Below are 12,149 nucleotides of genomic sequence, written 5' to 3' on the forward strand. Positions count from 1 at the left end.
GTCTTTTCCTGTTTCTGGTGGCTCTGGGTGGTCTGGGGCTTGAGGTGGCATCACTCTGTTCTCTACGTCCACATTCATGGGAAATTCTCTTTCTGTGTCTTCCGTCTGTTAAAAGGTCCCTGATGCGTCAGTGCTTAGGACTCTGTGCTCCCACAGCGGGGGCACAGGTTCAGTCCCTGGTCAGGAACCTAAGATCCCGAATGCTGCGTGACGTGGCCAAATTCCCTGATACGTCAGTGCTTAGGACTCTGTGCTCCCACAGCGGGGGCACAGGTTCAGCCCCTGGTCGGGGACCTAAAATCCCGAGTGCCGCGTGACGCGGCCAAAAACAGTCTTCGGTTGGTGGATTCGGGGCTCACAGATAATTTAGGATGATCTCGTCTTGAGCTCCTTCACCTAATCACAGAGCCTTTTCTTCCCAAGTCAAGAAGGCCACCTTCACAGATTTGGGGTCATGGACATATCTTTTTAGGGGGACTACCATTCAGTGCACTACAGATGCCTTAGAAATGCATCCTAAGGGAATTCTCTGGTGGTTCAGTGGTTAGGACTCTTGCACTCTTGCTGCTGAGGGCCTGGGTTCCATCCCTGGTTGGGGAGCTAAAACATTTTACGAGCTGTGTGGCATGGTAAAAAAAAAAAAAAAATGCATCCTAGGAGCATGACCTCTCGGCATTGTGGTATGTTGAGTCCAGCGTGGAATGCCCGTCGGGGAATCACCCAGTCTGTGTGTGACCCAGGTGTGGGGAAAGTGCTATGACTTCTGTGTGGCGTTTCAGGAAAGTATCAGGGAAGAGCACCCGAGTGGGTGCCTGGAGGAAGGTGGGGGACCTATGAAGACATTGCAGGAAGTACACCCATGGCAGGGTGGACAGGGGATAGCCAGCCAGGCAGCCACCGCTCTGTAGTTTCCACGATCTCAGGAGCCTGTCAGCCTGGATTCAAATCCCAGCTCTGCCATCCTGCTACCTGGGCGAACCTTGGGCAAGTCACCTAGTCCTTTTTGCAGCCTCAGTTTCCTCAGCTGTGGAATGGGTACAAGGACACTGGCACCTGCTGTGTAGGATTGTTGTTGAGGCTGCAGTGAGGTGAGATGAAGCACTGAGAACAGCACCTGGCCCGTGGTAAACCCTGGGCAAACCTTGGTCATGGTGACGAAGAGGACGACAAAGCAGGAAGTGGTGGTGACCGAGGGCAGAGGGCACAGACCTGCACCACCTCAAACGCCCGAACTTCCAGACTCCAACCAGCTGAGCAAGTTTTCTTAGCAGGGGCTTGGTCTTGTGGTTGGGCAGGTTGGGTTGGTGGCTGGTGAGATGGGGGCTGGCACGCGTGAGCAGAGGCCAGTGAGACCCTAGCCAGTGGAGGAGGCGGGCGCTATATGGTCGTCTGTGTGTAGTTTCATTGGCATCTTTACCTGTGGCCTTGCCTCTGTGAAGGTGTATCTCTGTCTGTCTACAGCTGTATCTCAGCACCCAGCCTGGACCAGGAATATGGGACACTTGCCCATCAGTGGGTGAATGGCTGGATGCAGCAGGCAGTGGTGATATTTAGAGTTCATGACAAGCAGCATGGATGCCAGGCAGGCAGTGTCCAGGATGGTGCCAGGGGAGGGACCTGCAGGCTCCCTGCTGTGCTGGGCCATGGGGGTATCTCAGGTGGTTCTGAGCAGGCAGGTGAGGTTCTGGGGGTTGGGGCAGCATTTAGTTACCAACCAGTAAGGAAGTGCTTGAATATTTTAGAAACAGAGCAGCCAGCTGTTACCCTGTATGTTAAAGCAGGCTGGTGGGATGGACAGATGGAAAGAGAGACAGTGAGACTTAGATCTGGGCAGGAATAGTGGCCTTGGAAAGGAGGAGATAGAGTGGAGAGATTCGGGAGGCAGAATGGATAAGACTTGGGTGAGTCGGAGGTGTGAGGTCATGGCTGTTCCTTTGTCCCTAGAGAGGGCTGTATCAGTTAGCTGCTGCCAGGTAACAAACAACCCCAAACCTTTAGAGGTTGTTAGTGCTGTTTAACAAATTATCCCAAAGCTTAAGGGAAAAATTGTACTGTGCTCATGAGTTTTATGGGCCAGGAATAGTGAGTCTCTGCTCCAAGACGTCTAAGTTCTTAGCTGAGAAGACCTAAAGGCTAGGGGCTGAAGGCTCCTTCACACACATGCTTAGCACCTGAGCTGGGATGACTGGAAAATACGACTATCAACCAGAGCACCTACTTGTGGTCTCTCCGTGCGCCTGGCTTAGGCCTCCCCATAGCATGGCCTCCCCAGAGCAGCCAGAATTCCATTAAAGTAGCTTAGGGCTTCTAGGGTAAATGTCCTGATGGACACAGCAGAAACTATGAATTGGCTTTAAGAAGTCACATAGTGGTGCTTCTGTTTCACTGTCCTGGTTGAAGTAGTCACAAACTTTGCTTAATTCAGGGGGACTAACAAGGTGGAATATCATGAGGGATTGGAGACATTACTGCAGACATCTTTGAGTTTTGTAGGTCAAAACAAAACCGTGACCCCAATGGTTGGAACTTGGCCTGGGCACCTCTAGTTACTTCTGTCTTATTTCGCTGTGGTCAGCTGTAGATCAGCTAGGTGGTTCTGCTTCGACAGCTTGGCTGCCTGTGAGCTGGAATTATGGCGGTGAAGGCATTTGTCTCTTGTCCTCCAGAAGGCTAACCTGGATTTCTTTACATGTCAGCTGGGCAAAGAATAGGCTCAGAAATACACACCGTCTCTTCCGATACATCCTGTTGGCCAAGGTAAGCCAAAAGGCCAACCCAAGTTCAAGGGTTGGTTAATAGACTCCATCTCTTGATAGGAGGCCCTGATAAGACCAGGAGGAGAAAAGTTTCTGGCTGCTTTTGCAGTCAACCACAGTAGTCTTTATTTTTTTCAGATCCCCTTACCATCAGCCCTCTCCCATTTTGCTGGGCCTCTCTTCTCAGTGGATTCAGAGTACACTCCTTGACTCATGGAAGGCTGCGAGAGTCCTTGTGATGGGTTGCAAAGATACCTAGAAGTACTAACTCATTTGTGTTAGGTTGTGTTTGATTGCAAACAGTGGAAACTTAATAGTGGCTTAAACTGTTAGGATTAAGCAGTCTAGAGGCAGGCAAGCCATGAGGAGTTTTTAAAAACCTAGTCTTTTTCTCTCCTCTCATCCGTTATTCTCTACAGGTAGGCTTGTTAGCCTCAGGTTTATTGCCTTGTGGCAGCAAAATGGCTGCCACAGCTCCAGTCTTCTCAACTATATTCAAAATGAGAAATGACTTTCTCCCTAGAGAAGCTCTATCTTGACATTCTGGAAGAAAACCTTTCTCAAATTCTGTCTTCGCCGAAAGACTCATTGAGCAGAACCCAATTCTATACACTTTGCTTTTTACTTATTTGCAAAACTGTGACCACTCTGGCTGCAAGGAAGCCTTGGAAAGTGAATGTCTCATAAAGGGATAGCAGCTGTTTTGGCCACAATCTACAGTAGGAAATATGTACACACACACACACATAATTGAAACCAGTGTCCACTGAAACCCTGTGTGATGCCTCTTAATATTTTCTATTCTATCCCAAGCCATTTGATTCTATACTCTTTAACTTAAAAGCGATCCCTGGTCACAACCTGCTAATTGGATTTCACAACCCTCAAAGGCGTGACCCGTAGTTTGAAAAAGACTGACTCAGAACAGCCTTTGTTTACATCTTGGAGCTGGCAAATGTTACCCCGAGATTGGGCTTCCGTGAGCAGGACAAGGAGGGCTGGGGAAATGGTGTTTGGAAAAGCAACAGCTAGACTTTGCCATATCCTCTTCTCTGCCTATCACTTCCCATCAGCAAATGATAGGGTTCCGTTGACTTTCTTTTTTATGACTTGCAAATAACCCGAGGGTTAGTAGCATTCCTATCGGGAAATTAAAATAAGCCTGTTTATGGAGCTTCACGGGGACTTTGAATTCTGTGTCCTGCTCAGCACCCTGGCTTCAGCACAGCTCCTGATGACAACGCAAAACCCCGAAGGCATTCCAAGTGCCGGAGGAATTCACACGATTTTCTGGAAGGACACTTTGTCATTGTTGCGTCATGGCTGTTCTCTTGAGCTGGTTGTGGTTTTGCAGGCCTGGCTTCTCATGCTTTTTATAGCCCGATGCTGGAGAATGAGGTTCTTCGGAATCACAGGGCCTGGGTTCAGAGTCTGGTCCCACGGTGTGATTTGGGGCAAATGTCCTGACCCCTGTGAGCCTCAGTTTCCTGCGCTGTGAAATGGGGAACATTCCTTCTGTCTCCCTGGAGACTGGGAGGAGTCTATATGGAGTTAGCACAAGGCCTGATACCGAGGAAGCACTGGGGTTGGGGAGGTGCTCTTGCAAGATGTATCAGTCAGCTTCGACTGAGTGATGTGCAGTAACAAGTGAGCCCCAGATCTCAGTGGCTGACAGCAGCGAATGCTCCTCTCTTGCTCATGTGTCCAAGCTTTGAGGGTTGGCTGTGGCCCTATCCATGTGTCCACATCGTGCTGGGACTCAAGTGGAACCATACAGTGGCTTTTCAAGCTTCTGCTCTGCAGGGGTGGAAGACGTCCTCTTGTGTGGATATTTTGGGTTTGCAGCTTTGCATACTAATTGTGTGTCCCCTGCCCCAGTCTCCCGATCTTTTTTTTTTTTTTTCAAAAGCTTTTTGAGTATCTGTGTGACATTGGGCATCCAGTGTCATCCCTGGTTAAGAACCACTAAGCATCATCTTCCCCAAGGTCAAGGGCTGGAGGATCTCATTGCTCATTACAGGATCCTCAGTTCTCCCCGACACAGAACGGACAACGAATAAATGCCCTTTTCACCAGGCTGCTCTTTAAACGAATAAATGGGTTTGTTTTAACTGTCCCTGCAAATTCATTCATTCATCCCACAAATATTTAGTGAGTTCCTTCCATGTGCCGTGTCCTGTGTGGACTCTGAGCATTCCACAAGGAACAAAACAGACAGAAATCCCTGTAGTCGGAGGGTTGACGCTTTTGTAGGGGAGACAGACAGTAAACAGTCAGAGAGCCATATGATTTTTGATGCTCAAGTATTTTCAAAGTAAAAATTTTTCGTTGTGGACAATTGCAAATGTGCACAAAGCAGAGAGAATAGTAGAACTTGAACCGCATCAACCAGCGCTTTACCCATCTTCCACCACTCTGCCAGACCAGTCCTGTCCAAGGGGGCTTCCCGCCACCACGGGAATGTTCTAGATCTGTGCTGTTTCACGTGGTAGCCACCAGCCACGTGTGGCAGATGAGCCTATGAAATGTGGCAGGGGTGACCGTGGACTCGGTGTTTTCATTTCCTTTGCACTTTTAATGTGAATCTGTTTTATTGGAAACTTGCATATTCCTGATTGTCCTCTCTTTTTTCCATCCTTTTATTGTGGTTAAAACACACGTAACAAAAGTGACCATCGCAGCCACATCTAAATGTACAAGTCAGCGACATCAAGTGCGTGTGCACGGTGGTGCCACCAACATCAAGTGCGTGTGCACAGTGGTGCCACCAACATCAAGTGCGTGTGCACGGTGGTGCCTGCCACCATCACCCCCGTCCTTCTCTCAAACTCGCTGCATCTTCCAGAACTGAAACTGGACACCCACTAAGCAACAAGTCCTCGCTTCTCTCCACCCCACCCCCCAGTCCCTGGCAAACTGCGCTCTCCTTCCTGTCTCTCCATCATGAGTGGAATAAGACGGTATCCTGGTCTTTCTGTCCCTGGCTAACTTCACTTGGCACAAAGTCTCCCCTGCCGTCCCTTCAGCCTTTCCTCTCTGAATGATAATTCTGTTTTAAGCAGACACCACGATTGGCTTATCCATTCACCTGTTGACGGACACCTGGGTGGTTGTACCTCTCGGCTCTTGGGAATCATGAACAGGGCTGCATAAATATGTCCTTCCAGACCCCACTTTCGATTCTTTTGTGTTATATATATATCCAGAAGTGGGCTTGCTGGGTCATATGCTAATTCTATTTTTAATCTTTTGAGGAACCACCAAAGTGTTTTCCACAGCAGCTGCATCATTTTACGTTCCCACCAACAGGGCGCAAGGGTTCCAGTTTCTCCAGGTCCTCAGCTACACTTGTTAATTTTTGAATTTTTGCTCGTCACCTTTTAATAGGAGTGAGGCAGCATCTGTGATTTCGATAGCATTGCCCTAATGTTTGGTGGTGGTGATCATCTTTTTGTGTGCTTATGACCGTTTGTATGTCGTCTTGGGACAAATACTTACTCCAGTCCTTTGACATAATTTCATTTCAGCAGCTTGAACTTAAATGTATGTAGTCACGCGTGGCTAATTGGGTACTGTTTTGAACCGCATAGGGACAATATGCCTCCGAATTCACACAACTGGGTTATTCTGAACTTAAGTCACAGTCGTTTTTTTCATGTCACCTCTACGTATTTTAGGATGTATTTCTGAAAGGTAAAGACTCTCAGTGAAAAGAAAGAGAATACGATGCCATTGTTACACGCCTAGAATCCATCCCTTCTTTCTTTTCCTTCCTTCCTTCGCTGGTCTTCGTTGCTGCCAAGGGGCTACTCCAGTTGGGGTGTGTGGGTTTCTCATTGCGGAGCACGGGCTCTAGCACAGGCTGCAGTGCTGAGTTGCAGCTTGCGGTCTCTAGAGCCCAGGCTCAGTGGTTGCAGGGGTATGCTGGGTTTTCCTGGATCGGGGATTGAACCCGCGTCTCCTGCACTGGCCGGTGGGCTCTTTACCACTGAGCCACCAGGGACGCCCTGAGCTATAGCTTTTTAACCCCCATATAACTGATGCCGCATCGCAGTGCAGGATCTGTCCTCTCCCCAGAAAGCCCCCCTCACCCATTCGCAGCTGTCGCCATCAAAATGAAAACGCGGAGATGGCCGATTCTCACAGCCTGGCGCCTCCTGCTGGGCATTCACCCGCAGGTCCTGCTTGGAGAGCTCCGTTCAGGAAATACCCACCTCCTGGCTCTCCTTCTGGTCCAAGGTTTGCAGAACTTGGGCCACACCCGAAGCTCGGGGCAGGGAGGCGGGGTGGGGGGGACCCACGTGGAGCTGGCGGCTCTCACGAAGCTGCTGCGGGCGCTTGGGATCACTTCCGGGCCAGGGCAGTGCCCCTGCAGCCTAGATGGGCCAGAACTCCATGTTCCAGGGTCCTGTGACAGAGGCTTTCTAGACCTTTCCGGGGGTCTGGGACTCTCCATCAAAAGGAGCAGCAGTTCCCGTCCCTCCTGTCTGTTCCATCCACTTGCCCTTATCGCATCTTTGGATCTGAACTATCCCAGGCATTCACAAAATGCTAACAAAGGCTTGTCACCCAGCTTTGTCTTATCTTGACACTGTGGCCATGTTTGCTTCACATTTTGAAGAGAAACAGCATGATGAGAGGGCTGTCTGTGGGATTGTGGTTAAGGGCGGGGACTCTGCAGTCAGCCTGCCTTGGCTCAGATCCCAGCCTGGCCGCTGACCACTGCAGGCATCTGGGGGTGGCGTATGGCTCACCATTCAGAGCCTCGCCGTCCTCATCTGCAGAATGGGGCTAAGCAGAGCACCCGCCTCATAGGGAGTCCAAGATGGTGACACAGAGGAAACACGCACAGTACTTAAAATCAGCAGCTGTCATCACCATCATCACGTCAGGTCAACCCTCGGTGTTCGTGGATTCCATATTTTGCTAATCCACCCACCCGCTAACGTCAATAAGCCCCAAATCAGTATGGGGCTTTCCCAGTCACGTGCAGAGTCGAGAAGTGTTTGAGTCTCTCGGTGCACATCCCCCCAGCGGAGGTGGAACACGGTGACCCTCTGCCTTCTCAGTTCAGCTGTCAAGAAGCATCCTCCTTAGGGCCCTGTTGTTTTGCACTTCTGTGCTTTTTGTAAGTGGTTTTGCTGTTAAACATGGCCCCTCCTGCACAGAGGTGAAAAGCCACCCAGTGCTCGTAAGCGCAGGAAGGCTGCAGTGAGCTCTATGGAGAAAGCACGTGGGAGATGAACAGTTATACCTGAGTTACAGCGCTGTTGGCCACAAGCCCAGTGTGAGCGATTCACCGATTTATATTCAACAAGGCGTCTTTAAACAGAAACACACATAGCCAAGGTGGTATGTTGTTGGGTTGATGAGAATGGGGCCAGAGGCTGGCAGGAAGCTAACCCTGTATTTCCTCAGGGCTGATGGCTCAGAAGTGCCGGTGGATTAAGCCGTACGGTGTTGCGTGCTGTTGCGTGAGTGTGTATATGTACATATGCAGTGCGGGTAGATACAGGGCGGTCTTGTCTGCACTTACCACGCGTGTGATCATGTGCGGCGTTGTTTCCTGTGGTTTGTACACCTGGGTTTGACCTCTCCTCTCTCTGGCTGCATCTTTCTCCTTTTCACTGACGGTCCCACTCACAGCCTCTCTCTCCCTCTCTCTCCACAGCTGGCCCCCGAAAGGACACTCCCCAAGTCCCCAGCTGGGGGCCCCGCGTAGACCTGGAGTGGACACCCCCTCCTTCCCTTCATGATTCGTTTGTAGCGCAGGTAACCAGCCAAGCGTGAGCTCATTCCCAGAGGGACTGTGGTCCCCCACCTCCTCCATGGAATGGACGGTCCTCCTTGACTTAGTCGCAACCTTCAGCTCCACCCTTCCCAACCTGGGGCCCCGGGGTCATTTGGGCCAGCCCCCTGCCTCCTCGCCATCTACAAGAGAAGCAGGATCTCCCTCCCACATCCCCCTCTTCTCCAGGTGCTCTGCAGATCTTGCCAGGTTGCTCCCTGGCCAGGCCTTGCCCACTGTGGGCTGGTTGGGAAGGGCAGGGGCTCGTTGGCAGCAGAGCTGGTGGTGTGGGAAGAAGGAAGCGTGGGTGGGCGCGGGGATGTGAAGCCAGAGAGAGTATGTTGTACCAACGCCTGGTGCAGCCAGAGTCTTGGAAGGGAAAGGCCTCTCTGGGGTCCGTGCCCAGGGCCAGCTCTAGAGGGGAGGGTGATTGGCGTGTGAGGCCCTGAAGATGGATGTTTCTGTTCTAGACTGGCCTTGTAACCCGGGGCCCATGAAGTGTGTACGTGTGTGCATATGTGTGTGCATGTCCCGTGCAGAAGTACGCGTAACATATCTGGCCCACATGCGTGTTTCTGGCCAGAGGGTCTTTTTGCTTTCATCAGACCCTCCAAGGCACAGTTCAGAGAAGACCCTAAACTAGTGATGCGGGCTTCCTCCCGAGGCTGTCACAGAGCCGTTGAGGTTACTGGGGGTTGGGGTGGCGATTGCGAAGTTCAGAGGATCTGTCAGAGTGAGGAATCATGACCCATCTGAGGGCACAAGTGAGATTTTGTGTGTTTTGAGGTGTAGGGAGGGGTAGATCCTCCTCCGTGAGTTCAGGACCACTCCTGCTCTCCCTACCAAAACAAAAAAAAGAGAGGGTGAAAAGTCCACGGCTCTGGGCTGGGGTTGTGTGTGATTTCTCGGGTCCTGTCTGCATCGTTGGGAGGGAAGGATGTGTGGGCAGATGGAAGGATGGATCAGTTGGATGTGTTTGGAAGACAGGAGAGATGGACCGTGAGGCGGAAGTTTGGCAAGATGGGTACTTGGAAGCCTGGTGGGATGTTTGGAGCAATGGGAGGTTAGGTGAGGGTTAGGGGGATGGCAAACACAGAGAACTTCAGTTTTCTCGCTATAAAATGGGACACACAGTACCCTTCCCCATGGGGATTGAACAAGCTAACATTAGTGAAATGCTTGGGACAGTGCCTGGTGGGCACGTGATAAGCCCGGGCCAAATGTTAGCCATCCTCATCCTCATGCTCTGACGGGCTCAGCCGGGCTCCGGCGGCTGCTCTGATGCCAAGCGCCCACCCTCCGGGTCCCTCTCCCTCTCCTTCCCTCCGTGAGAACTGTACTGCATGTGTCTTCCACGGGGACCCAGAACCTGAGCCCCTTCATGCCTTCCCCCCGACCCCGTCGCGTGTAGGACAAGCCCCCCAACGCCCGCACTGGGCCAGCCCTGCCCTCAGGAGGCAGACAAGCTCGGGGGCCAGACCTCTGCGAGCCAGGAGACGGAGAACCACAGCCTCTGCTCTTGCATTAACTCCTCTGCGAAGCTGGGGGCGGCAAGACCCACCTCGAGGGGCTCCCCGGGGGTTAACTGCATTAGCGTGTGTGAAGCACTTGGCTCAGGGCCCACACGTGATCAGGGCTCACTTAGTTAGGACTGACGTCATCGTTGTCATCACCGGATGCTGGGGGGACAGAGGGAGGAGGAAAAGGCAGCCGTGTCTCTCTGGTCAGAGCTGCTGGTGGGGAGGGTCCTGCCTCGCCCCCCCCACCGCCCATGCCCACAGACTCCAGGGGTCTGGGCCCCCAAGAAATGGTCCTTGTGGGGAGGGTCCTGGCCCGCTGCCACCATCTAACCTGTCGCCCTCTTCCCGCCCTGCCCCATCCAGTGGCGATGGATGATGAGGATGGGAGATGCTTACTAGACGTGATTTGGTGAGTAGTGGGATTCCCGTCCCCCCTTCCCCCCTCACTCTCCCTCCTCTCCCCTGTCCCTCATCTCCTCAAGTGTCTCTCCCCTTCTCTCTTTCAGTGACCCTCAGGCCCTCAATGACTTCTTACATGGATCCGAGAAGGTGAGTGCTGGGCAGGGCGAGGCATCCCCCAGGGCAGCAGGGTGCTGTGAGTCAAGCCCCCCACCACCACACTGAGTAGACATCTGCCTTCCAGGAGCCAGGCCCCAAGCTCACGGCGAAGAGGGAAAGAGACGGCAAATCCCTGCCCTCACGCCATACACACTTCCTGGGTAAACAAGCAACCAGTGACTAATAAAGGCAGTGGTGGAAAGCACCGCGCCGGGCAGCAGAAGAAATAGCAACATCACTGCTGCACCACAAAGGAGGATCCGAAGGAAATGAATGGGAGGTGGGGGGCAAGGGCAGGGGCTCCGTTAGCTGCAGTGGGCAGAGAGGCGACATTGAGGGTGAACCTGAAGGACCAAAGGGAGGCACCCACTGTGCTCTGACCAGGGGGAGAGCAGGTGGGAAGGCGGGAAAGTCCGACCTGTTCCAGGAACAGAAAGAAGGCCAGTGGGGCCAGGATGGAAGGTAAACTAGTAGGAGGGGAGACTGGAGTGGAAAAAAGTCCCCAGGTCATGCAGAGCCTAGAGGAGCTTGACTGGGGAGTTTGGACTTTATTCTGAATGTGACAGGCAGCTCCGACAGTTTATTAAGCAGCCACATGGCGTATTCTATTTGCACTCTGGAGAATGGAACACAGCGGGGACAAGGGGACATCTGTTGAGCCACAAGGGGTTGTATCAGTTACCTAGGGCTGCAGAACAAGTTATCCCAACGCGTTGTGGCTTCTACTGACTTCTAATAACATTTGTTAGAGCTCTCAGTTTCTGGGGATTGGGAATGGAGGAGCAGTCTGGGTGTCTGTCTTGCAGTCTCCCCTGAGTAGCATTCAGGATGTTGGTTGGAGTCATTGTCATCTGGGGGCTTGCCTGGGGCTGGGGGGCCTGCTTCCACTCCTGTGCCTGTTAGCTGGAGGCCTCAGCTTCTCGCCACGTGGGCCTCTCCAGAGGATTGCTTGAGCATCCTCATGACGTGGCAGCTGGTTTGCCCAAGCAAGTGACCCAGGGGAGAGAGCCAGGAGGAAGCTGAGTGCCTCTTATGACCTAGTCTCCGAAGTCACACTGCATTCACTGGAAGCGAGTCACCATGCCCACCCACACTCTCAGAGAGGGAAAAGAGCTCCACTCCTCAAGGGGATGTATCGAATAATTTGCGGAGCAGAGGCAAGTGCAATGGGAGGATGGCGGCCTGGGCCCCAAGGCAGGCGGTGGAGGAGGTGCCAGGCGCTGACTTTGGGGTCAGCCTGGAAGGCAGCATCACTCGACTTGACAGTGGATTAGATGGTGAAGAAGTGTCCAGACTGCCTCCTGGACTTGACCTGAGCAACCAAATGGGTTGTACCATTCCCTGAGACTGGGAGTTTGAAGCAGACCCCAGAAGTCCGAGGGCAGCAGTTAGATATGTTGAATTGGCCAAAAAAAGTTGGTTTGGATGTTTCTGTAAGATGTAATGAGAAAACCCAAATGAAGTTTTTGGCCAACCCCATACCAGTCTAGGGTTCTAGAAGGGGATCAGCTAGAAACTGGGGAGCTC

General features: G+C 52.3%; 1 protein-coding gene across 1 annotated transcript in view; it reads left to right on the forward strand.

Annotated features, from left to right (window-relative positions):
- The window catches only part of GLTSCR1 (glioma tumor suppressor candidate region gene 1), a 74,747-nt gene that overhangs the window by 42,671 nt on the left and 19,927 nt on the right, over window positions 1-12,149 (forward strand). The window contains 3 exon segments of the mRNA XM_018062679.1: window positions 8,428-8,528; window positions 10,428-10,473; window positions 10,571-10,613. Coding sequence (XP_017918168.1) covers window positions 10,433-10,473; window positions 10,571-10,613 — 84 coding nt within the window. The 5' untranslated portion in view covers window positions 8,428-8,528; window positions 10,428-10,432.

The sequence above is a fragment of the Capra hircus genome, chromosome 18 (genome assembly GCF_001704415.2).
Source record: "Capra hircus breed San Clemente chromosome 18, ASM170441v1, whole genome shotgun sequence".
Classification (NCBI taxonomy): Eukaryota; Metazoa; Chordata; class Mammalia; order Artiodactyla; family Bovidae; genus Capra; species Capra hircus.